Source organism: Myotis nattereri (genome assembly GCF_964212035.1).
Source record: "Myotis nattereri genome assembly, chromosome: 1".
NCBI classification, from domain to species: Eukaryota; Metazoa; Chordata; class Mammalia; order Chiroptera; family Vespertilionidae; genus Myotis; species Myotis nattereri.
Window position 1 is genome coordinate 229676309 of NC_138075.1, and position 26287 is coordinate 229702595.

The 26287-nt window shown below is 58.5% G+C and overlaps 2 protein-coding genes across 51 annotated transcripts in view; one reads left to right on the forward strand and one right to left on the reverse strand.

The window, feature by feature from the left end:
- Positions 1–9771, reverse strand: part of GRK4 (G protein-coupled receptor kinase 4) — a 51551-nt gene extending 41780 nt beyond the window's left edge. For 39 of the 50 annotated variants that reach the window (XM_081091985.1, XM_081091986.1, XM_081091990.1 and 36 more), the window contains exons 1-2: positions 9423–9601; positions 5710–5805 (exon numbers count right to left, since the gene is read on the reverse strand). In XM_081091985.1, the coding sequence (XP_080948111.1) occupies positions 5710–5805; positions 9423–9474 (148 nt within the window). In that variant the 5' untranslated portion in view covers positions 9475–9601. Of the gene's footprint in view, positions 1–5709; positions 5806–9422 lie in introns of those variants that run through there. The other 11 variants (XM_081092014.1, XM_081092012.1, XM_081092016.1 and 8 more) reach the window with 8 other exon arrangements.
- Positions 9772–10133: 362 nt separating this feature from the next.
- NOP14 (NOP14 nucleolar protein) lies at positions 10134–25310 on the forward strand. Its single transcript, XM_081090505.1, has 18 exons — positions 10134–10480; positions 12882–13016; positions 13461–13602; positions 14458–14594; positions 14927–15058; positions 15262–15384; positions 15616–15747; positions 16023–16302; positions 17105–17235; positions 17596–17681; positions 18325–18460; positions 19993–20094; positions 20576–20729; positions 22140–22299; positions 23355–23502; positions 24687–24805; positions 24929–25084; positions 25193–25310. The coding sequence occupies exons 1-18, from the start codon at positions 10289–10291 to the stop codon at positions 25290–25292; spliced, it is 2565 nt and encodes an 854-aa protein (XP_080946631.1). The 5' UTR covers positions 10134–10288; the 3' UTR covers positions 25293–25310.
- The last annotated feature ends 977 nt before the right edge of the window (positions 25311–26287 follow it).

Consider the following 26287-nt stretch of genomic DNA (forward strand, 5'->3'; position numbering starts at 1 on the left):
TTCCCGGTGAGGCGGCAGATGAGCACACAGGCAGGCCGCTCTCCCTGCCAGATCCCCGTGGAAAGTGCTACAAATTAACACAACAGCAGCCACACGAGCCATGACGCCTCCGTGGGAAGAACACAGGGTGCCCTCACGAGTCAGAACATGAAGTTACAGGAAGAGAGAGCTGCTGGGGTCCGAGCTAAAGGAACATCAGCTGAGACCCCAGAGTTAAGCTGGGGCTCCCACAAACCTCTATCACGGGAGCCCCTCCCGCCCTGGTCAGAATGGCTGGACCCACTTTACAGAAAGTGGGTGTCTGCCCAGAGATCCTGGGACCCCGCCGGGAGAGGCAGAGCCCGGCTGAAGGAACTAAAATGCTGGCCAAGCCAAGGGATTGTGTGTGCAGCCGCCGGACCCCCACTGGCGCACCCCCCAACCAGAACAAGAGAGAGAGAGAGAGAGAGAGAGAGAGAGAGAGAGAGAGAGAGAGAGAGAGAGAGAGAACCCGCCTGGCAGGAAGCACAGCTCCGCAACCACGAGGGAAGCCACGCTGGCCGTGAGCGAACAAACGCAGCCGTGAGCACAAACCCGAATAAACCGAAAACCTTACTGAGTTCCATCACTATCCAACGAGAAGACAAAAATGGGGGCATTTCCCAAAATGTAAGAACTCACTTACCTCCCCAGGTCTGCAGGACCCCCCCAGGGGTGCGGACAGTGCCCCAACCACCCTCGCCTGCCTCAGGGCACAGGAGACCTACACAATCCCGGCACCACTTTCATTCTCAGGGTAATCTAGGGCCCAAGACTCACAGAAGGTGAGTGACTGACCCCACAAGCAGTTCAGAGGCTGAAAGGCGGACATGGAGGCAAATATAGCGGCAAATGAAGCTTAAAATTTTGTTTTTAAAACCAGGGTCAGATTTCCAATAGCCTGATGCCTACAAAGGAGCTTCTCTCGGCCCTCTAAGGAGCCTGCCACCCTCGGGACAACGGGGCGAACAGGCGGCTCTGCAGCTGGGGGGCCAAGAGGCAGGAGGAGCTCCATCCCTGGAGAGGAGTGAGCAGAGCTGGAGGGAGGAGGGAGGAGGGAGGAGGGAGGCGTGGGCACGGGACAGTGCTGGCTCCTGGGAACTGATAGAAGGGAGGGGCTGGCTGGGCTCCCAGGAGCAGAGAAGGGCTGCAGCACAGCCGCCAGAGGTAAGCGGTGGGTGGCAGACGCCTCTTCACCTGCTGCGGTCTCCAGGGAGACCTTACCCACTGCCAGTCTTGTGACTCCTGGATGCCACCTACAGATATCGCCTCGATCTACAGCCCAGATTTCTCGGAGCCCTACATGTACACCTTCCATCCCAGCGGGCTCCTCCCACGGCGAGCCCCTCTCTGAATGGACCAGACCTAGACGTCACCTCAGTCCCTCCTCCCTCCTTCCACACAGAACTCACCTGGATTCCGCTTCCGGAAGTCTCATCATTCCTGTCTTCACCCCCCCACACCAAGCTGCCATCTCCTGCGCACACCGGTGAGCCCCCATACGGCCTTCCTGTGCCCACTCCTGACCCTCTATCTCACTCCTCACACTGAAGCCTGAGAGACCCTTCGAAAATGTGAATCTGATTACATCATTCCTCTGCTAAAAACCCGAGAAAAACCCTCAGCGGCTACAAACCCCGCCCTCTCCTGCCCCCCCCCACCACCCCCCCCCCCCCCCCCCGCATTCGTCCTCAGACATGAGGGAAATGCAGCTCAGGGAGGAGCATGGGCCGGGAATGGGCAGGGATGCGGCTGCTTTGGAAAAGGGTCAGGCAGTTCCTTGAAAAGTCAAACATGGCTGTTTCTTATAAAGGTGCCAATTCAATGCGAAAGAACAGTCATTGCAACGAATGGGGCTGGGACCACTGGATATCCAGAGGAAAAAAATGAAACTGGATCCTTCTCTCACCCCAACACAAAGATTAACTTCAACTGGACCAAACAGCACCTGTCAGAGAGAGCTGAGGTGCGCGTGTTCACGGCTGTGGATTAGGCGGTGGTGTCTTACCTACGACACCAGAGCACAAGCAGCAACAACAAACAGGTCAGCTGGACTTCCTCGAAGGAGAGACTTGTGCTCCTCAAAGGGCATCACACGAGAAAAGGACAAAGCGGGAGGAAACATTTGGAAACCAAGTATCTGTTGTGGTCTAGTAGCCAGAATGCACGAAGAATGCCCACATCCCGACAATGAACAAACGGCCCCATTAAATACAGGCAAGGAAGCTGCTGTTAAATGCCTACCCAAGGGCTGATTTTTCAGAGTGGAAGGGAGGGAAGGGTAGGGAGAGAAAAACATCAATGTGAGAGAAACACATCCTTCGATGGCCTTCTGCATACACCCCCCCCCCCCAAGGGAGGAGGGGCGGGGCGTGAACACGCAACCGAGGCAGTGCCCTTGACTGGGAACTGAACCCACAACCCTTCAGTGCTCGGGCCAATGTTCCAACCACTGAGCAACAATGGCCAGGACTAAAAATGGGCAAAGAATTTTAACAGACATTTCTCCAAGAAAACATATAAATGGCCAATAAGCACATAAAAAGATGCTCAACATCGTTCGTCTTGGGAACTACAAGCAAAACACAGAGACACCACTTCCCACCCACCCGGCCGGCTGCAGTGCAAACAAAAAGGAAAATAAAAAGTGCTGGGGAGGATGGACAGAAATTGGAATCCCCATACACTGCTGTACAGCACTTTGGAAAACAGTGTGGCACTTCCTCGGAAAGTCAAACAGAATTCCTACCGCTCAGCAATTCTAACCCTGAGTATATTCACAAAAGAAAGTGAAAGCAGGGACTCAGATGAATGTTTCCATAGCACACCAACGTTCCCAGCAGCTTACTCACAACAGCCCCTTCAAGGGCAGGAACGTCCCCAATGCCCACCAACAGATGAGTGACCAAATCCAAATTAACATGTGCTGTCCACATTAATGCCCCTGAATTTTACGTTAAAATGATAATCTTAGTATTTCTCACCACAATAAAAAATTTGTACGTAAATGTTTGTAGCAGTGTTACTCATAACTAGAGGCCTGGTGCACGAAATTCGTGCATGGAAATGGTCCCTAGGCCTGGCCAGCGATCCGGGTCAATCAGGTTCCCCACCTCCCTGCCTCCTCCTTCCCTTGCTCCCTTGGTGCTCCGCCACTGCCACCAGTCGCCTACCCTTCTCCACGCCACCCCCAGTGGTCAGCACACATCATAGCGAGCGATCAAACTCACGAGGGGACGCTTTGCATATTAGGCTTTTATATACACAGACATAAAAATAAAAACAAGTCAATGTCTATTAACTGATGAGTAAATAAAATGCAATATATCCTCACAACAGACTATTACTTGCCAACAAAAGTGAATTAAGTACTGATTCATGGTACAGCATGAATGGCCTTGAAAACGTGTTAAATAAAAGAAAGCAGTCATAAAAGATCACTTAGTACATGGTTTCCATTTACAGGAAACATCCGGAAAAGGCAAATCCAGAGAGCAGATCAGTGGCTGCCTAGGACTGAAGGGGGAGGGACTGGGGAGTGGCCCCAATGGGTATGGGGCTTCTCTTTGAGGTGATGAAAAGGTAAACTTGATGGTGAGGCTGGTTGCACAACTCCATAGCTATAAAAACCACTGAATTGTGCACTTTAAGTAGGTAAACTGTATTGCATGTTAATCACATCTCAATAAAGCTGCCATTGTAAACACATAATGAGGCTGAAACAACTGGGTAGGTCTTGGGGGTAACTACCTTCTTTATACTGTCTGAAATTATTTTATTATTTTTTTAAATATTTTTATTGATTTCAGAGAGGAAGGGATAGAAACATCAATGAGAGAGAATCACTGATCGGCTACCTCCTGCACACCCCCTACTGAGATCGAGCCCACAACCCGGGCATGTGCCCTTGAATGGAATCGAACCTGGGACCCTTCAGTCCACAGGCCGACACTCTATCCACTGAGCCAAACCATCTAGTGCTGAAATTATTTTTGATAGTTAAAATATCTAAACTTTCTTTAAAAAGGAACTATAATACTAAAGAAAAGATGGATTGATTTTTTTAAATATATATATTTTATTGATTTTTTACAGAGAGGAAGGGAGAGGGATAGAGAGTTAGAAACATCGATGAGAGAGAAACATCCATCAGCTGCCTCCTGCACACCCCCTACTGGGGATGTGCCCACAACCAAGGTACATGCCCTTGACTAGAATCGAACCTGGGACCTTTCAGTCCGCAGGCCAACGCTTTATCCACTGAGCCAAGCCAGTTAGGGCTGGATTGATTTTTTTTAAAAAAATTAATCTTTGGTGTCTTCCCTAAGCACAAGACTAAGTACAAAAACTAATAAAATTGATATATTTGTCTACATAAAAAACTCTCTATATGGGAAAACATACTGTATGCCAAAAAAGCAGATATATAAAATATATTCACATTTGAATATCTAAAGATAAGTTCCTTTCATACAAAAAGAGCCTTTTTTTTTTTTAATATATTTTATTGATTTTTCACAGAGAGGAAGGGAGAGAGATAGAGAGTTAGAAACATCGATGAGAGAGAAACATTGATCAGCTGCCTCCGGCACATCTCCCACTGGGGTTGTGCCCGCAACCCAGGTACATGCCCTTGACCGGAATCGAACCTGGGACCTTTCAGTCCGCAGGCCGACGCTCTATCCACTGAGCCAAACCGGTTTTGGCCAAAAAGAGCCTTTACAAATGAGTTAGAAAAAGCAAAAAATTTTGAAAACTTCATAAAAATGCTCAACCCCATCCATAAATAAAATGAGACTATTTTCAAATTATAGTTTATCTTTATTAAAAATACTGAAAACAATATCATTACTTTAATATGTTAACAAGGTCACAGGCAAAGAAACCTTGTGACATATTGTTGGCAGGAAAGTAAATTGATACAACCTCTTCGAAGAGTAATTTGGCAACATCAAAATTTTGAATGCACAGGATCTCACTCATTTGTGGAATATAATGAATAACATAAACTGATGAACAAGGACTGATCCAGAGACGGAGAGGCATTGATTGGACTGTCCGGCCTTGGAGGGAAGGTAGGGGAGGGTGGGGGCAAGGGGGAAAGATCAACCAAAGGACTTATATGCAAGCATATAGGCCTAACCAATGGACACGGACAACGGGGGGGTGAGGGGGTGAGCGGGGAGAGGGGGGGTAGAGGGTACACATATGTAATATCTTAATCAATAAAATATATATATATATAAAAAAAATTTTGAATGCATATACCCTTTGAACTGAAAACGCATCTTTTAAAAATACAATGACTGCCCTGTAGACAGGGTCCACATCTGACTTCCTGTGCGCAATCAGGGCTGTCGCTAACTCTCACTCCTCACAGCTGCAGGGTCCAGGAGTGGAAGGGTCACCTTCCATCAGACTAAGCCTTTCCTGAAGTCATCAGTCATTCTGTCCACATGCACAGAGAACTGTGTGTGGAAAGAGACTGAGAAACAGCTAACAGTGTCACTTCTCCAGCCATACACTGCATAACTCCCACTAGGAAACCTACAGGTTTATTTCCCTGGGAAGAACCATGAAGACAGAAGAATGTACTATATAATTTTTTGAACAAGAAAGGAACTCAAGACATAACACCAACAAGCAACACCAGGCCAGACGCGCCACAGACACAGAGAGCCGTTTACTCACCAATGGACTGTCTAAGCTCGTTGCACTGGCTAACAGGGGGCAGCTTCAGCATCTCCCTCCATTTTTTACTACGACCACTTTTTTTGCCATATCCTCCTAAATTTGGGGGGGAAAGAGGCACTTTTTAAATGGTCAGAAATATCTAATTATAACAATTATTTCCACTAATGGCATTTACTATAAGCCAGATACTTTTCTAGAAGTTTCACAAATCTATGCTAAATCCTCCCACCAACCCTATGAGATATACTGTTGCTGTGCTCATCATAACCCTAATTTTACAGGTGAGAAAACTAAACTATGTGAAATAATTTGCCTTGCCGGTGTGGCTCAGTGGTTGAGCAAGTCTTGTTCAATTCCCGGTCAGAGCACATGCCTGGTTGTGGACTCCTTCCCCAGTGAGGGACGTGCAGAGGAGAGCCAATCGATTCTCTCTCATCATTAATGTTTGTTGGTTAATCCTGACCCCAGGATATTTTTCCATTGCTTTTTAGAGAGAGTGGGAGGGGGAGAGATACACAGAAACATGGATGTGAGAGAGACACATCGATTGGTTGCCTCCTGCATGCCCCCGATCAGGCTGGAGATTGAGCCTGCAACCGAGGTACATGCCCTTGACTGGAATCGAACCTGGGACACTTTGGTCCGTGGGCCAACACTCTATCCACTTAGCCATACCCACTAGGGCTCATCATTGATGTTTCTATCTTTCTCTCCCTCTCCCTTCCTCTTTGAAATCAATAAAAACATTTTTAAAAAATAATAATTTGCCTAAAGCAGTTATAGCTAATAAACAGAGAAGCTGGGGTTTGAACCCAAGTAATGACACTAGACAGAGGGGGCCATGCTGCACTAAGGGGTCGTACTGTCACCTTCTTTTTCTTGAATTTAACAAAATAACAAATCACCCCCTTCCTCTCCAATTGCTCACTAATTACCAATTAAATGGCTAGCACTGACAGGGATACAAAATACAGATACAAGCTATGCCCTGCCCTTACACAGATTACAATTTAGCCTAAGAAAGAGTCATTGACTACACTGTGTTAAGAACCCCCAATTCCCAAAGGACAGTGTCTCCAGGCTGGAAGAAAGCTACAAGAAGAGGAGGAAGGTAAACTGGAACCCAAAGGACAGAAACAACTGAAGTAGGAAAAAAGCACGAAGCGCCCACTGCATAGAAGGTTGGAACTGAAAGCATTGCGTACTGTAATGTGCCCGAATGAAAACCAAAGCTGTTCATTTCTACAGCAAAATGCATTAAGTAGCTCCAGTCATGGGAACAAATTAAGTGCAATGAAGGAAACAAAAAATGTTGGCTAACACACACACACACACACACACACACACACACACACACTAGAGGCCCAGTGCTCGGATTTGTGCACCAGTGGGGTCCCTCGGCCTGGCCTGAAGGGAGCAGGCCGAAACTGGCTCTCGGACATCCCCAGAGGGATCCCGATTGCAAGAGGGCTCAGGCCAGGCCGAGGGACCCCACCTGTGCAAGATCAGGTGCTGGGGAGGGACCACGGGACAGCTCCAGGGTGCGTCCAGCCCCTCACCCAGTCCCGATCAGCTGGCTCCCAGCAACAAGCTAACCCCAATTAAAGGTGGTAAATTGTGTAACAAATGTATTACATACACAAAACCCTAACATTTTTTTAAAGAATGATTTTTGTCTTTTATTAACAGTATGATTATTTCATACTTCCTAGAGTGTGCCTGGCATAATGGCACATAAACAACTTCTTCAACACAACATCATTTGCCAACATGAATATTTCCCTGTTACATTCAATCCAGGGTGGGGCAAAAGTAGGTTTACATTGCTTGCATGTAAAGTAACAAATAATTGATAATCGCACAAGAATAAACTGTTTCACGTGCTCACAACCGTAACCCTGCTTTGGCCCTGCCTGTTATCATGTTTCCGCGGACAGCATGGTGGAGGAGTTACATCACCGACAAAGTGACGGCCCGGTAAGTCCAGTCCCACCGCCCTGAAAGGAGACTAACAAACGCTCGGTTTGGGACCAAAAAGAGAGAGACTGGTTTTATTGTAAGTGAATCTAGAAAGTGACAGGGCCATTCCCAACCCACATACGAGGACTTGCTGCGCTCCAATCCCTCTAAGCCAGCAAGCGGGTGCAGCGCCCAGCAGACCTTCCCGTGTCCACCCTGGACGCTCTCAGCGGCCGCCATGGCGGGCGACCCGTGGTCCGAGAGCAGCCTGGGCGCGAGCGGCCACTGCTCGGGGAGGGAAGGCCATCCCCGAGCGCCCCGAGGCCCGGGCTGCTCCCAGGATGGAGCGCTACCGCCTCCGCATCCCGCAGCCCCAGCAGCACGCACTCCGCTCAGTCCCACCGGGCACAGGCGGCCTGCGGCGGCCCCGACGCCACGCGGGGCGATCGCTCGCTGACCGTGTGGCGCTCCGAGTGCCGCCTCCGCCACCGGCTCCGCTGCTCCAAGCCCTCCCGGCGGCGCCCACGGCCGAGCAGGCGCCCCGCTTCCACCTGCAGGAACCGGGTGAGCGCGAGCCTGCCTCCCCCACCCCGGGACCCGCCTTCCCGCTCGCTGGCTGCTGCGGGAATCCCCGTCCCACGTTGGGGCTGGGCGTCTCCGAAGGCTGGGAAACCGCTGGAAACCAAGATCAACAGTAATTAACATAAAGGGGAGGAATCGACAGTAATCAATATAAACGCGAGGAATCCGGCAGAAGGCTGGCCGGGACTCCTGCTATTCACACGGTGAAGATTTGCATTTTATCACCTGCCGCTGACTCAACGGCCTCAGCACACCCCAACCTGGCCATGTCACCGTTCCTAGGTCACACAGCTGTCTGTCCGCATCCGAAAGGCAGTCGTGTGTCCCAGTGGATAAAAGCAGCCGGGACGGAGACTCGGCGGAACTTGACTTCTGCAGCCGAGTCTCCCCCTGGCTCCCCCATAATTTCAAAACTAATATTTCGTCTTGTGTGTCAGTTTGTGCGTCAGCTTTCTCCAAGCCTTTGAACCCGAAAGCCACGCTGGCGGCGGCCTTTCACAGGAAACCGCTTCGTGGAATCCTCACGAGTGGGAGGGGGCTCAGCGTGGACACAGCCGCGCTCCGTCTCCCTCGCGCTAATCCACTTCCACCCCCCACCCCCCCACCTCCGGTGCATCACCCCGCCCTGTGCATTACCCCCCCCAGCCCCCCACCTCCGGTGCATCACACCCCCGCCCCGTGCATTACCCCCCACCCCCCCACCTCCGGTGCATCACACCCCCGCCCCGTGCATTACCCCCCCACCCCCCCACCTCCGGTGCATCACACCCCCGCCCCGTGCATTACCCCCCACCCCCCCACCTCCGGTGCATCACCCCCCGCCCCGTGCATTACCCCCCCCACCCCCCCACCTCCGGTGCATCACACCCCCGCCCCGTGCATTACCCCCCCACCCCCCCCCACCTCCGGTGCATCACACCCCCGCCCTGTGCATTACCCCCCCACCCCCCCACCTACGGTGCATCACCCCGCCGGCGAGGCGCCCTCGGCGGACAACCTGCCCGGGAGAAGCCGCGTCCGGCTCCGGGTCCTGGGCGGCCTGAGACAGGACCCGCGGCGGCACCCGGACACCGGCGCTCACCCACAGCCCGCAGCTGGTCAAACGTGGGTCTGCAAACCCTCGCCCGGTCCCGCCCCGCCCCCTCCGGCCGGGTCCGCGGGGCACCCACCGAGGCGCGCCTTCAGCAGCAGCGAGTTCGCCACGAGGTTCTCCAGCTCCATGGGCCGTCGCGGCCGGGCTGCGCGGGCTGGAGGACGCGGGGCGGGGGCCTCCGCGAAGCGCCCGCCGGGCCCCGCACGCGGCCGGGAAGAGCTGCTCCGCCGCCACGGCCACCACCCGCGCCGCCGCCCCCGGGCCCGCTTGCCGCGCCGCCGCCGCCGCTGCGAACGCTGCTGCCGCCGGCCCGGGGCGCCGGCGGGGACGGGGACGGGGACGGGGACGGGGCGCGGCCGGCCTCCGGGCTTCTTCGCGGTCACCACCGCCGCGCCGCCGCCCGCGCTCTCGGCCCCATCACCCCTGTTCCGCGCGCGTAGCTCTCCTCAGGGCCCGGGGTCTCCACCGAGCCCGACCCCAGGGAAGGGCTCCCAGCAGGGCCACCGCCCCCGGCGGCGACGGCTACAGCCGCCGCCGCCGCCTCCTGCCCGCAGCGCGGCCGGCTCTCGCTAACGGCTCCCAGAGGGCGGAGCTCCAGCGCCCCTTCGCCCCCACGCCCCCACCGAGGCGGCTGCGGCGCCCCGCGGGGCACTACGGCTCCCAGAAGGCCCCGCGCAGACCGGAAGCGGTGAGCCGGAAGAGCGTGGCCCGCTGGGAGTTGTAGTCGCTCCGCCTACTGGAGAGTAGGCTGAGCCGGGTGTGTCTCTCAGTCCCCTGCTCAGTTATCGCGACACCGAGGCGGGGACGGCTCCCTGATCCGGGCACGTGTCTGCGCAGGGACCCGCTCTCCGCCGGCTGTGCTGGGCCGTGGGCTCACTTCCTCCGGGTCGGCCGGGCCGTGCGGAGTCGAGCCGCTGCCTTGGGGTGCGGCGAGAGTTGGCCATGGGGAAGGCCAGGGCGACCGGGGCGCGCCCCAAGACCCCGGCAGCACCGGGAGCGCGGGGCGTCCGGGCCAGGCCCAACCCCAACCCGTTCGAAGTAAAAGTCAACAGGCAGAAGTTCCAGGTTCTGGGCAGGAAGACGCGCCACGACGTGGGGCTGCCCGGGGTGTCGCGCGCGCGGGCCATCCAGAAGGTAAGGGCGGTGGCCCTGGGGTGCAGGCAGGGATGGCGCCTGGCCCTGCGGGTTCACTCGGGAGCGCGGCGCGCCTGCCGGGGACCCCCAACCCCGCCGGGGCCCCCGGGATTTCCCACCCTCTCCCCGGAGCAGCACCGATCGGAGCCGGCCTGCGGTGCTGGAGCCACACGCTGGCTCTTTCTCTGTGCCTCAGTTTCCCCGTCTGTAAGCACCCTGGGCAGCTGGGAGGATCGAATGTGTACATTGACCGTCCTTGGGACGGCGCCGGGCGCAGCTGGACGTGTCCAGTGCCCTTGTCCTCGACGTTAGACCGCGTTTCTCTTCGTGCCTCTGCGTGTGCTGGGCCGGCTGACCTCCCCCTGGACGCTGCCCCTCCTTCAGACCCAGCACCCGCGCGACCCCTTTTCCAGCTCCCTCTGTGCTGGCCTCTCCCCGTTCAGACTGCGCTCTGTGTTTGGGGCCCAGGGACCCTTTCCTTCACAGGATAGGGGGCCACACAGGGTGCTCAGGAGGGTCCGGTGAGCGAATGCGGCCTCTGGGGCAAGTGCCCGGCTCTCAGGCCTGGCCCCGCCTGCCCCGCCTGGCAGTGCCCCCGGCGCTCTGGTTCTGGGACCCTGGGGCCCGATCACTGACCTGTCGAACAGTATCCTTGTTCGGCTGAGGAAGACACGTGAGTAGGCTGGTGGGAAAGGCCCAGGGGACAGTGAGTTTCCTCGCACCTACGATTGCGAGGGGCTGGGGCTTGCACTCAGCTCCAGTGTCTGCAGCCTTAGCGCCACCAGCACTTAGGTTTCCGTCTGTTCTGGCTGCTGGGGAGGTAAAGATGCATGAGGACTCGGCCTCTGCCTTCGAGGGCACATGGTCTGTGTTCTGTCACACGCGCGATCCAGTGTCTTCTGTGTGAACGCGATGTCACCCCACTGAAGGGGCTGGCCGTGGGAACAGTAGGCTAGACTCCCACGGAGTCACGGCCCCCAGGCACACCCCGGGCAGGCGTGGGGGACGAGCGTGTGGGCTCCGACAGACACGTTCGTGTTCACCTGCGCCTCCGTTTCCTTACTTCTGAAATGGGGCGCTGACAGCCTCGTGGTGGCTGTGAGGACGGAGTGGACTGCGCGCTCACACCTCTCAGCTCCTCACTCCCAGGCGCCTTCACAATCTGGACCCGACCTATTGTCCTTGTTTTGCCTTTTGCAACTCAATTTGTCCAAAAAGGCCTGTTTTATCCCCCAAATCTCCCAAAGGTCAGCCCAAGCCACCACTCTGATCCTTTCCCAGGCCCCCTGAGCCAGACAGGAGGGGTGCTCACGCCTCTGGCCCCTGGCAGGCTCTTCACCCTCCTCTGCCGGGGGCAGGTGGCCTGGAGGGGCACTCCTGCTTCCTCCGAATCCCCCAGGGCTTGGCCCACAAGACAAACTCAAGTACTAGAAGGAACCAGGACTTAGTGCTTCGGGGCCCACAGTGGCCGCCCGTAGAGTGGAGTGTCCCGAAGCGTGAGGTCCAGGGCTCAGAGCTGTCTGGCGGGACGCCGGCCGTCCAGTTGAGTTAGGTCACGGTTTGTGCGGAGGGTTCAATGGCCGGTGAGGGGGGCTGGAGTGTGTGATGGTCCCTGGGAAGTGAAGGGCTGTCCGGACAAGGAGGCCTGTAGCTGGGACCCAACCCAGACTCAGTGCTTAACACTACACAGCGTTAGCTGACAGCCTGAGTCAGGACCACCCTTCTCCCGGTCACAGCCGGGCCTGGGCGGAGAGCTTGGCTGCCTGCGCCCAGCCGGGCGTGGAGCTGATGGGATTTGGGGTCCACGCTCTTGGCTGCACGTTCTCGGCCACGCGCACGTGTCAACGAGTGGCCACAGAGGTGCTGCCCGTATTGGCTCGAGGTTACAAATGAACTTTAGCAAGAAGGCGGACTTGCAAAATACGGACACGCGAATAACAGGGTTGACTGGCATACAAATAAACGTGTGTCTGTAACAAGCGAGGAGGGAAGATGCTGCCACAGTCTGTGCCGTCACTGGTCATGCGTCAGACTTGACCCATGGCTTCCTGTCAGCTCCTTGTTGCGAATTTCCCTTCCTCTCAGCTCGGGCCTCCGCTCCTCCAGCTTCTGAGCCTGACGGTGACCTCTGAGTGCTTGGCTCTGCCTTCTCCCTAAGCCTCAGTATCGGGCGCGTCCTGCAGGGCCCCCTGGGGTCCGAGCAGGCCTGCGGCCTCCCTTGAGGAGCAACGGCCTCCGATTGGCCCTGTTATTGGGCTGTTGGTGTCAGTGGCCTCGAGGACACAGAATGGCCAGTGGCAGTGTCACCTTCCGATGCACGAGAGCCGCCGTGGGGTCCCCTGGGGAGCATCTCCCCTTTGGGGTCCGAGCTCGCCAAGCGTGATGGGTGCTCTGTTTCCAGCGCACGCAGACGTTGCTGAAGGAGTACAAGGAGCGGGACAAGTCCAATGTGTTCATAGACAAGCGCTTCGGGGAATACAACAGCCACATCAGCGCGGAGGAGAAGATGCTGCGGAGGTTCGCTCTGGAGCAGCAGGTATGGAGACAGTGGGGGCCTCCTGTACGTTCATTTGTGCTCCTGCGGGCTCTTGCCTGCTGGTGCAGAGGGTGGGTCTTGAGTCCTGGGCCCAGGCTGGCGAGGCCGGAGGGGAAGGGCCGGCCGCAGACACGCTGGTGGATCCATCCGGCAGCCAGAGGGCTCGGCAGGGCTGTGTCCTCGAGTTTTCACTAAAGCGCTGGCTCCAGCTCGGGTGGGTGGACAGCGAGTGGCCGGTGGGCAAGGCTGCGGGACGTGCCTGACCCGCTGACTGACTGACCTGGGGTTCTGCTTGAATCTGAACCGCTGCTCAGATGGCGCAGACTAACCCTAAAGCTGCTGAGGCGACACTGACTCGCTGCGCAAGTAGCAGAAAAATAGTGGGTTTTGCTGTTAAATGGATGTGGGCATTTTAGGAAACTGACTCTCTTCCTCTTCTGTCAGAAACAACATGAAAAAAGAAACATCTACAACCTCAACGAAGAGGAAGAGTTAACTCACTACGGCCAGTCCTTGGCCGACATCGAAAAGCTGAACGACATTGTCGACAGTGACAGCGACACTGAGGAGCGAGGAACGCTGTCCGGTAAGGGCAGGGGCAGGGACAGCCGTCTGCCCACCACTAGCCTGGCCTCCTGGGCGCCTTGGAAAGGGTTGGATAGAAGTGTCGCTGACCATAAAGCTCCCGAGAAATTCTACACGAAACGGCTTTCTCATGCTTTCCTCCAGAGCCACAGAAGGTGGACGGCAGGGGCAGGTGGCGGTAGGTAAGGCAGGCAGAGCTCCTGGAGGCTGAGGAAGACGCCGTACCCTGTCTTTTTGTTGTTAATTCTTCCCCGAGGATTTTTTTTTCTAGATTTTTTTTTTATTATTTTTTTAATGTTTTATTGATTTTTTTACAGAGAGGAAGGGAGAGGGACAGAGAGTTAGAAACATTGATGAGAGAGAAACATCGATCAGCTGCCTCCTGCATACCCCCTACTGGGGATGTGCCTGCAACCAAGGTACATGCCCTTGACTGGAATCGAACCCAGGACCCTTCAGTCCCAGGGCTGACACTCTGTCCACTGAGCCAAATGAGCCAGGGCGCCCCAAGGATATTTTTCCATTGATTTTCAGAGAGAGTGGAAGGGAGGGGGAGAGACAGAGAGAGAAACATCGATGTGAGAGAAACACCGATTGGTTGCCTCCCACACTTGCCCCAACCGGAGTCAGGGATCCAGCCTGCAACCCAGGAATCGAACCCAGGACCCTTCAGTCCCAGGGCTGACGCTCTGTCCACTGAGCCAAACGGGCCAGGGCAGTGCCCTACCTTACGTGAACGTCACCCTAGTTCACTGTAGCCGGGCGCTTAGAGCAACCAGTGCCTCGTCCAGCGTGAGCGCCAGGTGTGAGCGCTCTGGGGAGACGGGGGCTTCACAGCTCTGCTTCTGCTCTGCAGCGGAGCTGACGGCGGCCCATTTCGGAGGCGGAGCGCTCCCTCGTGAGAAGCCCTCCCAGCAGCCAGGCCCGGAGGCGAGGCCCAGGTCCCACAAAGAGCTCATCGAGGAGCTCATCGCCAAGTCCAAGCAAGAGAAGGTGCGCCGCTCAGTCGGGGAGGCGCTCCTCCCGCGCTGGGGTTCTGGGCTCCTCTGCGGGCGCTGTGCCGGCTGCTTTCTGAGGACGGGCCCTGTTCCTGTCCGGCTCCCGAGCTCCGACTGCAGGGGGCTGGCTGTGATGGGTGTTTGGTTGCGGGTTGGCTTCAGCATTTGGACCTGTAGCAGGGTTTGCAGAACATCACTGGCATTTCCCAACAGTGAGCAGCTCATGGCAGGAAACCAGTGCTAATTGCCCGCGGCCCTTCTCCTGCTGACACGTGGGTGTGGGGGGGCGGAGGGCGCCCGCAGTGATGCCTCTGCTCTTCCTCCCAGCGGGAGAGGCAGGCCCAGCGGGAAGATGCCCTGGAGCTCACGGAGAAGCTGGACCGCGACTGGAGGGAGATCCAGAGCCTCCTGGCCCGCAGGGCGCCCCAGGCCCAGAGCAGTCGCCAGGAGAAACCCCAGGTGGGCGCGGGGCCGAGCAGAAGAGGTGGCGCAGGTCCTGGTCTCCTTGCTGGTGAAGGTTGTCAGGTTACCTGATACCTGACGTCAGGGAGAGCAGGCCGCGGCCGCGCCCGTGGTGGCATCAGCCTCGGTGGTGCAGGGAGCGGCCCGGCAGCTCTTTGCTCCTGGAAGGGAGACCAGCGGTGAACCCTTCTCTCTGCCAGCCTGACGCCTACGACCGGGCCGTGCGGGAGCTGGGCTTCGAGATGAAGGCGCAGCCCTCGGACCGGATGAAGACGGAGGAGGAGCTGGCCAGGGAGGAGCAGGAGCGGCTCCGGCGCCTGGAGGTGCGGGGACGCTGGGGGCGGGGCTGTGGCCCTCCTGTCAGGCCTCCCTCCTCGTTCTGGGAGGGGGACGAGCTGCTCCTGGAATCCGTGGGACCTTTTTAGTCTCTTTAAAGTTTGTGTATTTTACTCTAAGTGCCTTTTTAAAGATCTTTTCCTAATTATGAAAGTAAAAAGTTCAGATGACACCCTGCTGCCCTCCTGTGGGCCCCACACATGACCTTTCCCGTGCAGGCAGAGAGGGTGCGGAGGATGCTGGGGACGAGCGAGGACCAGGACAGCAAGGGGCCTGCACACGTGTCTGCAGACGACTTAAACGACGGATTCGTGCTGGACAAGGATGACCGGCGTCTGCTCTCCTACAAAGTACGGCGCCGGCCTTCCCTTTCCCCTTTAGCGGAAGAGGGCACACTGGGTTTCTCACTTCCTTGGTTTATCTCGGGTGGAAACTGTCAGTCTCCCCACGCCTCCCTGCAGCTCTGTGCTTGCGTGTTCACGGTGTCCAGGCACCGAGACTGGGCAGGTGATCGCGTGGCACTGCCCTCTCTCGGATCTCCTTTTGCTCTCCCTCGGTTGCTAGCAAGGACTCCGACCACGGTCCCCGGGTCGTCACGCCTGTGGGTTCCGTATCCTTTTCCCAGGACGGAAAGATGAACGTCCAGGAAGCACAAAGCGGGGAAGCCAGTAACGGTGGGGACGAGGAGGAGGAGGAGGAAGGAGAGGAGGAGGAGGACGAGGAGGAGGAGGGAGAGGACAGCAGCGGCTCCGACAGCCACTCAGACCTGGAATGCAGTGTGGAGAGCGAGGAGGAGAGCGAGCAGCCAGAGCAGGAGCCGCGGCCACCGCCTGGGGGGCGGTCAACAGGCCGTGGTCAGGAAGCTCGGGACGCCGCCAGGACTGAGCTGCCCTACACATTTGCAGGTAGCAAACTGTCATGTTCCCTGGGTCTCGGGGCCAAGTCCAACCTGGCGGTCAGTCTGCCTCGCTGAGGCTGCGTGGCGGGGCGGGGCGAGCATGCTCTCTGGACGCGTGGAGACCTGGATTCATCCGGCGAGTGGGCATGATCCTCCTGTCTGTCCAGTGTTGCCGGGGGCCTGACCCGGGTCCTGGCGCCGTGAGGGCCTCTGTTACATGGCCACGCACAGGGTGCGGCAGACACAACTTTCTGGAGAAGTGTCCTCGTGCCATTGTTAAGTGTCAGCCTTCAGTGGGCAGGCCTGGGGGCCAGGGGGTCGCCAAGGAGGGGCCGCTGAGCTGCATCAGACAGGCCAGTGTCCCTCCAGGACACAAGAGTCGTCCACTCTGGTCAGCAGTCCCGCCTTGTCCTGTGGCTGTAGGTCATTTCCAGGGACGGTGGGCTCGCCGTGAGGCCAGCTCTGTGGCAGTGGCTCCGACAGGTGCGAGCCACGGCTACGCTCATGTGGCTCCTCCCGCCCTCTGTGGGCTTGGCTCACGGCGCACAGGGATGGAGGCGATTCCTCACGCAGCAGACGCGCAGGCCGCTTCCTTGCGGTGCCTGTTCTCAGGTGGTGGCTCCCCACGAGCCCGGACACACGGGGGCTTGTGATGTGACCACACGCAGCGAAGGGCATGCTCCTATAGAGAAGTCACGCTGTCTCTTGCGGCCGCGAGGGGAGCAGTGCCGCTTACGCTGAGTTCGGGTTTTGCGTCTGTTCCCGAGACGAGAGCCGGTCTGAGCAGTGAGTGCGCGTGTGTTCGGCAGCTCCCGAGTCCTCTGAGGACCTCAAGTCTTTGCTGGCGGGAAAGCCCGTGGAGGAGCAGCTGCTGGTGGTGGAGCGGATCCAGAAGTGCCACCACCCCAGTCTCGCCGTGGGGAACAAGGCGAAGTTAGAGGTGCGTGAAGACGGGGTCAGCGGGGTCAGTGCCGGGAGCGTCGGCCGTCCCCGAGCTGCGGCGATCAGGGCCCTGTGGCTGCTGGCAAGGTGAGGGCCGGGGCAGGAGCCCTGGGCAGGCCTGGAGGAGGCCCCCACCGGGGCCCTCATGTCACCCAAGAGTTGGCCTCCTGTGGCCATTGAGCAGCCTGGCCAGCCCCTCAGGGAAGTCGGTGACACGCCCCCTCCCTCTGAGACGGTGCGGGGTGCATGCTGTCGCGCTGAGTCCTCCCTCCCCCCCCCACCAGCCAGAGGGGGCGGTGCGTGTCTGCCCAGGTCCGTTCCGGGTCAGCCCTGAGCTGCTCCCCTCCGTGTCCCCCAGAAACTGTTCGGCTTCCTTCTGGAATACGTGGGCGAGCTGGCTACAGAGGACCCACCAGACCTCAGAGTGATTGACAAGTTGGTTGTGTGAGTAGAAATGGCGGCGGGGCGCTGAGCTGAACAACTTTAGAGCCGTAAGAATACATGACGGGGTGTGAAGGTCAACCTAGTTGGTAAACGGGACTCACGTGCAGCCACGACACAGCGCCTGTGACAGGCCACCTGCTGCTCCTGCCCCAGAGCTGGCGTGTCCTCAGTTCAGAGCGACAGACGTGGGTCTGTTCGTGGTATCGGCTGACTCGCTTTCGTTCTCCAGCGGCCCATCACGCTCTGCTTGGGGGCTGAGGTGTTCGGAGCACGTGGTGCCGGGCAGGCTCCTGTGGCCTGCAGTGGCTGGGGCAGCCTGGCGTCTTCCACGTGGGAGGTTGGTGAGAGGGGGCCTAGTGGCCTCTGCCATTTCAGACGTGAGGTGAGGGGTCGTGAGTTTGAGGGGAAGCACGTAGCCGGTCAGCCGGTGGGCGCATAGAACGTGCTCCCCTCTGGCAAACAGCATAGGTCAGAGGGGCTATGACAGAGCCAAGCACAGGGGCAGCCAGGCGGCCGTCGGGGGGGGCGGGTCACCGGGGCTCTGGGTCCAGCCTCAGTCCGCAGTGACGCACAGGCGAGGTCCCGGGGTGGAGGGTGCCTTCCCGGCTGCAGCCCAGCACGGACCTGTGTTTCTGATGAACAGGCAGCTGTACAACCTCTGCCAGATGTTTCCTGAATCTGCGAGCGAGTCTGTGAGGTTTGTGCTCCGAGACGCCATGCACGAGATGGAAGGGACGATCGAGGCCAAGGGCCGGGCTGCATTCCCGGGGCTGGACGTGGTAAGTGGGGCGCGGGCTCCCCGGGCTCAGAGGCCGTCCGCCCTCCGGGTGACCTGGGGGATGGCTGTCCGTTCGCGGTGGACTGAGATTGCGTGTGAACGGGGCATGTTTAGTCTTCACGGCAGAGGTGTTAAGGCCAATGGGAGGAGCGATTTCCAGGGAGACCCAAGCCGAGGGCGGCTCAGCTCCGTCTCCGCGCCCACTAGGAGACAGCTAGCTGAGGGCGGTGTGTCAGTGGTAGTGAGTCTCAGTCCGTTTCTGGACTCCGTGTTGAAAGGAATGAACAGTGATCAGCAGAAACGTAAAATACAAGACTGGTGGTTGATTGTCCACGGCTTTAAAAGGCTCCCCAAATAGCGTCTGAGCCAGTGTCCACGGCATTGCTGGCGGCTTCGGTTCTGTGAGCCTCCGCCCAGCTACCTTTCCCCACGTCCGCCCCGGGGACCTAGAGCGCTGGCCAGGGAGACCCCGTCTGCCTCCTCGGAGCCTCTTTCTACCCAGGAGTATTGTGGGGGGCCAGTAGCAAGGCCTGGGCAGGTGCCTGGTCTTCAACCCAGTCCCTTCGTCTGAGCTGCGGGCCTGGCCTCCTCGTCTGTGAGGGGGTGAGGGGCACAGCTGCCTTTGGGTGCGTCGTGGCGGGGGAGCCTGTGGGCTGTGCCTGACCCCTGGTCCCCAAAAGTCACCGCTTGTCGTCACCTAAGACAAAACAGATGCATCTTGGGAGCATGCAGGAGGCAGCTTCCTGTCAAGATGGCACAGGCTCCCCACCTCCCGGGACACGGCAGGCCGGGCAGTGCCCCTTCCAGCCAGCCCCACCAGCGCCATGCTGCACGCCCGCCTCCGCCTGCTCGGCACGTCTCCAGTCCGTGCGCCTGCGGTAGTCATTAGCGCCTGATGCGAAGGGAGACCTGGGAGCTTCCCAGAAATCTGCCTTTAGCGATGGGCTGTGGTCAGAGCCATTTGTCCTGAGACGAGCGGGTGGGGGTGGAACTCAGCTGGGGACGGCGAGAGCCCGGGAGAGCGTTGGAGAACAGCCTCCAGCTCCCTCGCCCAGCAGCCCTCGGTCTCCTCGGCTGTGCAGTGGGCGCGCTGCCCCAGCCTCAGGAGGCCCTGCGCCTGGCCGCGGGGGCTTGTCCTTCTGCCCCGTGTGCTGTGAGGTGGTCGCAGGAAGAACTGGTGGGGCCGCTTCCCCTGAGCGGAGGCCTAGAGGCCACGGGTGCACCGTCGGCCGGGACCTCTGCCCAGCGTGGGCCTGATGCCCCAGGCCGGCCGGTCCGGGGCCGGGCAGCCTCATCCTGCGCCCCCACCAGCCACCACGTTCCAGAAAGCCCAGCGGTGGGGGTGGGGGGGCGGCGGCGGGTGACAGCTGCTGTGGGGGCCCTGCCCTGGCCACGAGCCCGCAGCCCAGCGGGACCCTTGGGGCATCGCTGCTCTGACCAGGTTCAAAGCTGTTTTGCTCCTGCCCCTGTACAGGCAGGACTTCAAACGGCGTCTCCCGCTCTGTAATCTTGGTGGTTCCACTTTCTTCCCAGCTCATTTACTTGAAAATTGCTGGGATGCTGTTCCCAACCTCTGACCTCTGGCACCCCGTGGTGACGCCTGCGCTGGTGTGCCTGAGCCAACTGCTTACCAAGGTATGTCCTTCTGCCAAAGCCGATGGCTGAGGGGGTCAAGGACACGGACACTCGGGGTTGGGTGGGAGCTGAGGTCAGACACAGCCCCTCCCCAAGCACCAGCTCCAGCCCCAGACGTGGAGGCGACCGAGGGTGTGAGCCCAGAAAACCCCCTTCCCGTGGAGGAAGCATCACGTCTGATGGGGGTCCCATGCCCTGGGCACGCAGGCGGGCCCCGCATTTCCAGGTCGGGCCTGGGCTGGGCACTCAGGCGAGCCCCGCATTTCCGGGTCGGGCCTGGGCTGGGCACTCACGCGGGCCCTGCATTTCCGGGTCGGGCCTGGGCTGGGCACTCACTCGGCCCCCACACACTGGGATGGGCAGAGCTCCGCTGAGGCTCTGCCCGGCCCCGGGAGGAGTGGGGGCTCCCGCTCACCTGGGGAGCAGGTGGTCAGGATCCGGACCGTGTCCTGACCAGTCACTGGTTCTGTCCCTCTGCCAGTGCCCCGTGCTGTCCCTCCCGGACGTGGTGAAGGGCCTGTTCGTGTGCTGTGTGTTCCTGGACTACGTGTCCCTGTCGCAGAGGTTCATACCCGAGCTGGTCAACTTCCTCCTGGGCATCCTGTACATTGCAACCCCCAACCAGCCAGGTCCAGGTGAGCCGCCACGGCTGTGGCCGCGGTTGTACTGGGCGCTGAAAGGAAGCCATGCTCATTGTAGCAAGTGTGGGGTATGGAAGAGGGGGCGGAAGACAGACATCGCAAGTCCTCCCGCCCAGAGTAGCGCCCTGTTCCGGGTGTGGGCATGGAAGAAATCGGGACGCTCTCTGCCCACGGTGGCCAGAAGCCACACGTGGCGGGTCTGACAGACGTGCCCTAAGTCAGGCTCACCCAGGCAGCTGTGACTCAGCCAGAAATAGTCTCAGCTTTACGTTGATGTGTTGAAATATTTCCCTATTTGGGGCTAAGTAAAACACACAGCGAAGATTTTTTTTTTTGACATTTTATTGATTTTTTACAGAGAGGAAGGGTGAGGGATAGAGAGTTAGAAACATCGATGAGAGAGAATCATCGATCAGCTGCCTCCTGCACACCTCCCACTGGGGATGTGCCCACAACCAAGGTACATGTCCTTGACCAGAATTGAACCTGGGACCCTTCAGTCCGCAGGCCGACGCTCTATCCACTGAGCCAAACCAGTCGGGTTTTTATCTTACTTTTTTACGTGGCAACAAGCACGTGCTGGCGCGCTCACGGGCTCCGCTGCAGGTCCGCTGGGCAGCGCGTCCGTCCGCGGGGTTCCGTCTCCCGGACACGGGGCGTGGGGGCGGGGGGAGGTTTCTGACGAGGAAGCGCCCCATTGGTCCTGCTCTGTGCTCAGCTCCACTCCCTCCCGGGCTTGTGCATTGCTGCTTCCCTCCTGCCGGGAGCCCGGCGGCCGGCCCCTCGCTCGGTCCTATCAGAGCTCAGTGCCCACTGTCCTCTCGCTCTCCCTCCTGACCTCACAGTGACGGCCCTGGGTCCTGCCCGTGGCTGCTCCCTGGCTGCCCCGCCGCCACGCTGCGTGCTCCCGTGGGCCGGCAGGCAGGGCGCGGGACACACTCACGCCCCAGGAATCTGTCAGGCAGCGACTGCAGTCAGGGTGCGTGTAGGGTGCGCTGGGCACCGGCCAGGCAGCGGGGTGCCTGCTGTGGCCCCTCGCCCCTCTCCGTGTACCCGCCACCCCTGCTTTGCCGGGCCCCCCTGCAGGCTACTCCCTCTGCCGCGATGCTCTTCTGGGTGATGACGGGTGAGCCCTGCACACCACAGGGTCCTCCCCAGCCTGCGCCTGTGGGACGGCCTCTGACCTGGTGGCCTCTGCAGCCCCCGCCCAGCCCTCCGACAGACCGCTCGTCCTCCTCGGCTTTGTCACCGTCTCTCACGCTCAGTCCAGCTCATTCGTCTTCGGGGTGTTCTTTACGGTCTGCCTCCCGCCAAGGCCGCCCCCGACCCGCGGTGCAGCCCGTGCGTTTGTGAAGAGTGAGCCTGATACTCAGAGGCGCTCTGTCCCGTCCCCTTGGAATCCAGGTTACGCTCTGGTGCACCCTTTCCGACCTCTGGGGAGGAACTCGGAGCTGCTCGTGGTGTCTGACGAGGGGGACGCGGCCACGTGGCAAAGGAGAAGCCTGTCCCTCCACTGGGCAAGCGCACGGCACGCCCAGACCGAGACCGAGGCCAACCACACCAGGTACGTGCGGCCTCAGTGCCACCCAGGTCCCGGGCCTCGAGCGGGCCCGCGTCATCTCTGCAGGTGACAGGACCTTATGTGTAGAAAGCTATCAGCTCTAATAACTGAATTTAACAAAGTTTGCAAAAATCAGTGGCATTTTTGTCCTAACAATCACCTGTGTGAAAGGAAATTGCCAACAGCTCCCCGTACAGTAGCATCAGGAAGAAGAAAATACTCTATTTTATTTAACCTTGAGAGCAGCGGTTCTCAACCTTCCTAATGCCGCGGCCCTTGAATACAGTTCCTCATGTTGTGACCCCCAGCCATAAAATTATTTTCGTTGCTACTTCATAACTGTAATGTTGCTACTGTTATGAATCGTCATGTAAATATCTGATATGCACGATGTATTTTCATTGTTACAAACTGAACATAATTAAAGCATAGTGATTAATCACAAAAACAATATGTAATTATATGTGTATTTTCCAATGGTCTTAGGTGACCCCTGTGAAAGGGTCGTTCGACCCCCAAAGGGGTCGCAGCCCACAGGTTGAGAACCGCTGCTCTAGAGGAACCTGCATGTTGGCGCAGTGGCCGCGCAGCCTGCGTTCCCAGCAGCAGTGCACGAGGACCCAGGTCCACGAGGGCCTGGCCGGCGCTGGCCTTGTTGCTATTTGAGTAGCCGCTGCTGCCATCCTGACCGGTGGGAGGCGGTGCCTCGCGTGGCTTGGTTTGCGTTTCCCTGGTGGTGGGTGAGGCTGCGCGCCCTTCTCACGCCTGTTGGCCACCTGTATGTCCTCTTTAGAAAAATGTCTGTTCAAGTCCTGATGGCACTATTTCCATGAAAAAAACCTTCCCACAGCATTATTTTCCGAATATATCTGCTTGACCTTGTAAACAGTAATTCAAACCCTAAAGCAGGGCCCGCTCCTGGTGGCCACGGCATTCCCCCGGCATGGCTGCTCCTGACCTCGTTGGCTGCGGCCACGCTGGGTGTTTAGAGTTGAGTGTTGGCTTGAAGTCTTGCCCAACCATTGCCTGTCGCCCTGAAGTTGGCTCTCGCCCCGCAGGCTGTCCTGCCTGGCCGTGTGTCTGGCTCTGGTGAAGCGCTGTGTGCTCCTGTACGGCGCGCTGCCCGCCTTCCACGACATCACGCGGCCCCTCAGAGCCCTCCTGGCGCAGCACCTGGCCGGCAGCAGCCACCCCCACGACCTGCAGGTGAGGCTCCCCCATGAGGGCGCGGCCCAGCTCAGCCCGTCCTGTGACTGGGGCAGGTTGGCGGGCACTTTGGTCCTTGGCTGCACCCCTAGAAGTCAAGGGCACTGTGTTTGCAAATGAGAAACTCGAATGAGAAGCTGTCAGTGCTGAGAAACTCCGAGAAATAACTGCTGCTGCACGGAGGCTGACCTGGGGTTTAAGCTGAGAACGGTCATGTCACGTCCCCTTCTGCCTGCCCACTGCCCACCAGGGCTTGGCACCTGTCCCTCCCGGACCACACACTCTGGCCTCCTCACTTGGGGACTGCATTGTGCGGCATGGCCACCCCCGCACATGCTATCATATCTCTGCCCTCAGGAAGTGACCCGAGAGGACATCCTGTCACCCTGCGGGAGGCAGATGCAGTGGCCCATCCCTTAGTTGAGGCGCACCCTGGCTCTGCCCTGCGGATCCGGGCGGGCCAGGGGGCAGGGGGGCCTGTGGGCTCGGCGGCACTGCACGTCGTCCCTTGCACGTGGTCCCCACGGAGCCGGGGCATTTGGCCCTCAGAGGCGAGCCTCCAGGTGGGCAGGGGTGGCTGTGCCTGCAGCGCAGGAAGCCTGAGTTTGGGGACACACCTGTGCGTGGGGAAGAGGAATAAACGCACATCAGCAGGCTGGCTTCTGGAGCGCTCGGCCGACTCCTGGAAGCGCAGGCTGTAGGTTCTTCTGTTGGAATGAAAGTGACGTCAGATCACAAAGACTGGGTCCTGCTCGGTGCCTGCCGTGGCGCGGCGCTGCCAGGGAAAGAATGACCCGTCCTGGGCTCGGGGCTGGCAGCACAGGCTGCCTTCTCCTAAGTGCCTGTCATGCCTGTCGGACGCCCTGCACTCGGTCTTTGGGTCTGCAGCCCCGCCCCCCACCAGCAAGGTGACGCTTCCATCAGGGCTCCCACCTGCCAAGGGCCATCTGGCCATCATTCCCGGGCCATACAACAATTTCAGCTTAAAACCAGCTGCTCTGTTTGGTCAAACGTTTCATTAATTCTCCCCGAATGCCTGGGCAGGGCCAGACCAGGTAACTTCTCGTATGATCCGCGGGCCAGACGTTCCCCACCCCTTTACTTAGCAGATGAGGGAAGGCCTGGGGGAGGGAAGGAGGAGCTGGAGAGGCCGCCACGGCCATCACAGCACGGTTCCTGTGCAGGAGCTGTGTCGGAGCGCGCTGGCCGACATGGAGGCCCAGGAGAGGCGCTACCAGCCCCTGGTCTGCGAGAGGAGCAAGCCTGTACCCCTGAAGCTGTTCACCCCCCGGCTAGTCAAAGTGTGAGTGCAGCTGCCTCCGCAGGGCCTTCCATGGAGGGCCCGGGTCAGGGTGTGGGTAGGGGCACCCCAGCCCCCAAGGGGTCAGGGTGGGGTGTGGGCCCAACTCGCTGCCTCTGCTCTTAGGCTGGAGTTTGGAAGGAAGCAGGGCAGCACCAAGGAGCAGCAGGAGCGGAAGAGGCTCATCCACAAGCACAGGCGGGAGTTCAAGGGCGCGGTGCGGGAGATCCGCAAGGACAACCAGTTCCTGGCCCGGATGCAGCTCTCGGAGATCATGGAACGGTGAGGCCGCTGCTGCGGGCGCTGGGAGCCTGCGGGCTGTGTCCCCTGCTCGCCCGGTGCACATACGTCCTCCAAAAACTAATCCCAAACTGGGCTTTTTCTCCTTAGGGATGCGGAAAGGAAGCGCAAAGTGAAGCAGCTTTTCAACAGCCTCGCTGAGCAGGAGGGTGAATGGAAGGCTCTGAAGAGGAAAAAGTTCAAAAAATAAACGGTTTTTATCTTGGCAGAGAGACACTGATGTCTTTCCTGGACTTCAGCTCCCGTTTCAGCGTCGCCTGAACGCGCTGTGGGCCTGGGGCAGCGCTCCCTGAGAGCACGTGCTGATGAACGAACTAGTTGGTCCGTCCAGTTCAGACGAACTGTCAGTCACGGTCTGGGACTGAAGGGATCTGGCCGGTCATTTTTGCCTTTGTGTATAGAGCGCAGTGTTATTTCACATTACAAGTTATATTTTCAATTATAAACAAGTTTGCAAACAGTTTAGAAATCGGAGGAAAAAATCACCCTCAACCCCAGCACCACGACGGGCAGCCCCTCACTCAGTCTGCCTGGCGCTCTCCAGGGCCGTCTCGGTCCTGGGCGCTGAGCCGCTGGGACGTCTGCGCTGAGCTGGGAGGCTGAAGACGTGGAGTTTGTGGTTAAGGTCACAACCTTGTAAGTTAAACAGCAAAGAGCAGCCCTCCCGTCCCCTGCACTAACCAGGAGCGTCTCAGGAATGCAGCACGCCGTGCTGGTGGCCGGCCCCACGGGCTGTGGCTGGGGAGCAGAGCACAGGCCCAGACGAGGGCCGTTCTTAGCGTTCTGATAGGAACACTGTAGCCCCAGCCCCCCGCCCTCTGACATGCGTGTGGAGGCAGGTGACCGGTCTCAGGTGTGAAGGTCAGAGGCTACAAAAGGGGGAGCATGGCTCAGTGGGGAGCTATCAGCCAAAGGTACCTAAGGGGTGACATCGAGTCTTTGGGGAAAGAGCTAATGGGTTTTCATTTGCTGCAGGTGGAACAGCTGTGTATTGGGCATAAGTGTAACTGCTATTTTGGTGATGTGGGTGTCCTATATAATAAAAGGCTAATAGGCCAATCGCCCAGCCTGTGGCTATGTCACACACTGACCATGAGGGCAGAGCGCTCCCACAGGGGGGCATTGCTCAGTGCCGGGGTCCAGCCCCAGCGGTCCAGGGGCTCCCAGAGGTGTGGGCGGAGTCGT

What these genes read in the sequence shown, in the direction of transcription:
- NOP14 (XM_081090505.1), top strand. Translation starts at nt 10,289, where the DNA reads ATGGGGAAGGCCAGGGCGACCGGGGCGCGCCCCAAGACCCCGGCAGCA. An exon ending in GGAGCGAGGAACGCTGTCCG is followed by an intron (nt 13,603 to 14,457) that starts GTAAGGGCAGGG and finishes TCTGCTCTGCAG; the next exon opens with CGGAGCTGACGGCGGCCCAT. An exon ending in GTGATTGACAAGTTGGTTGT is followed by an intron (nt 17,682 to 18,324) that starts GTGAGTAGAAAT and finishes TCTGATGAACAG; the next exon opens with GCAGCTGTACAACCTCTGCC.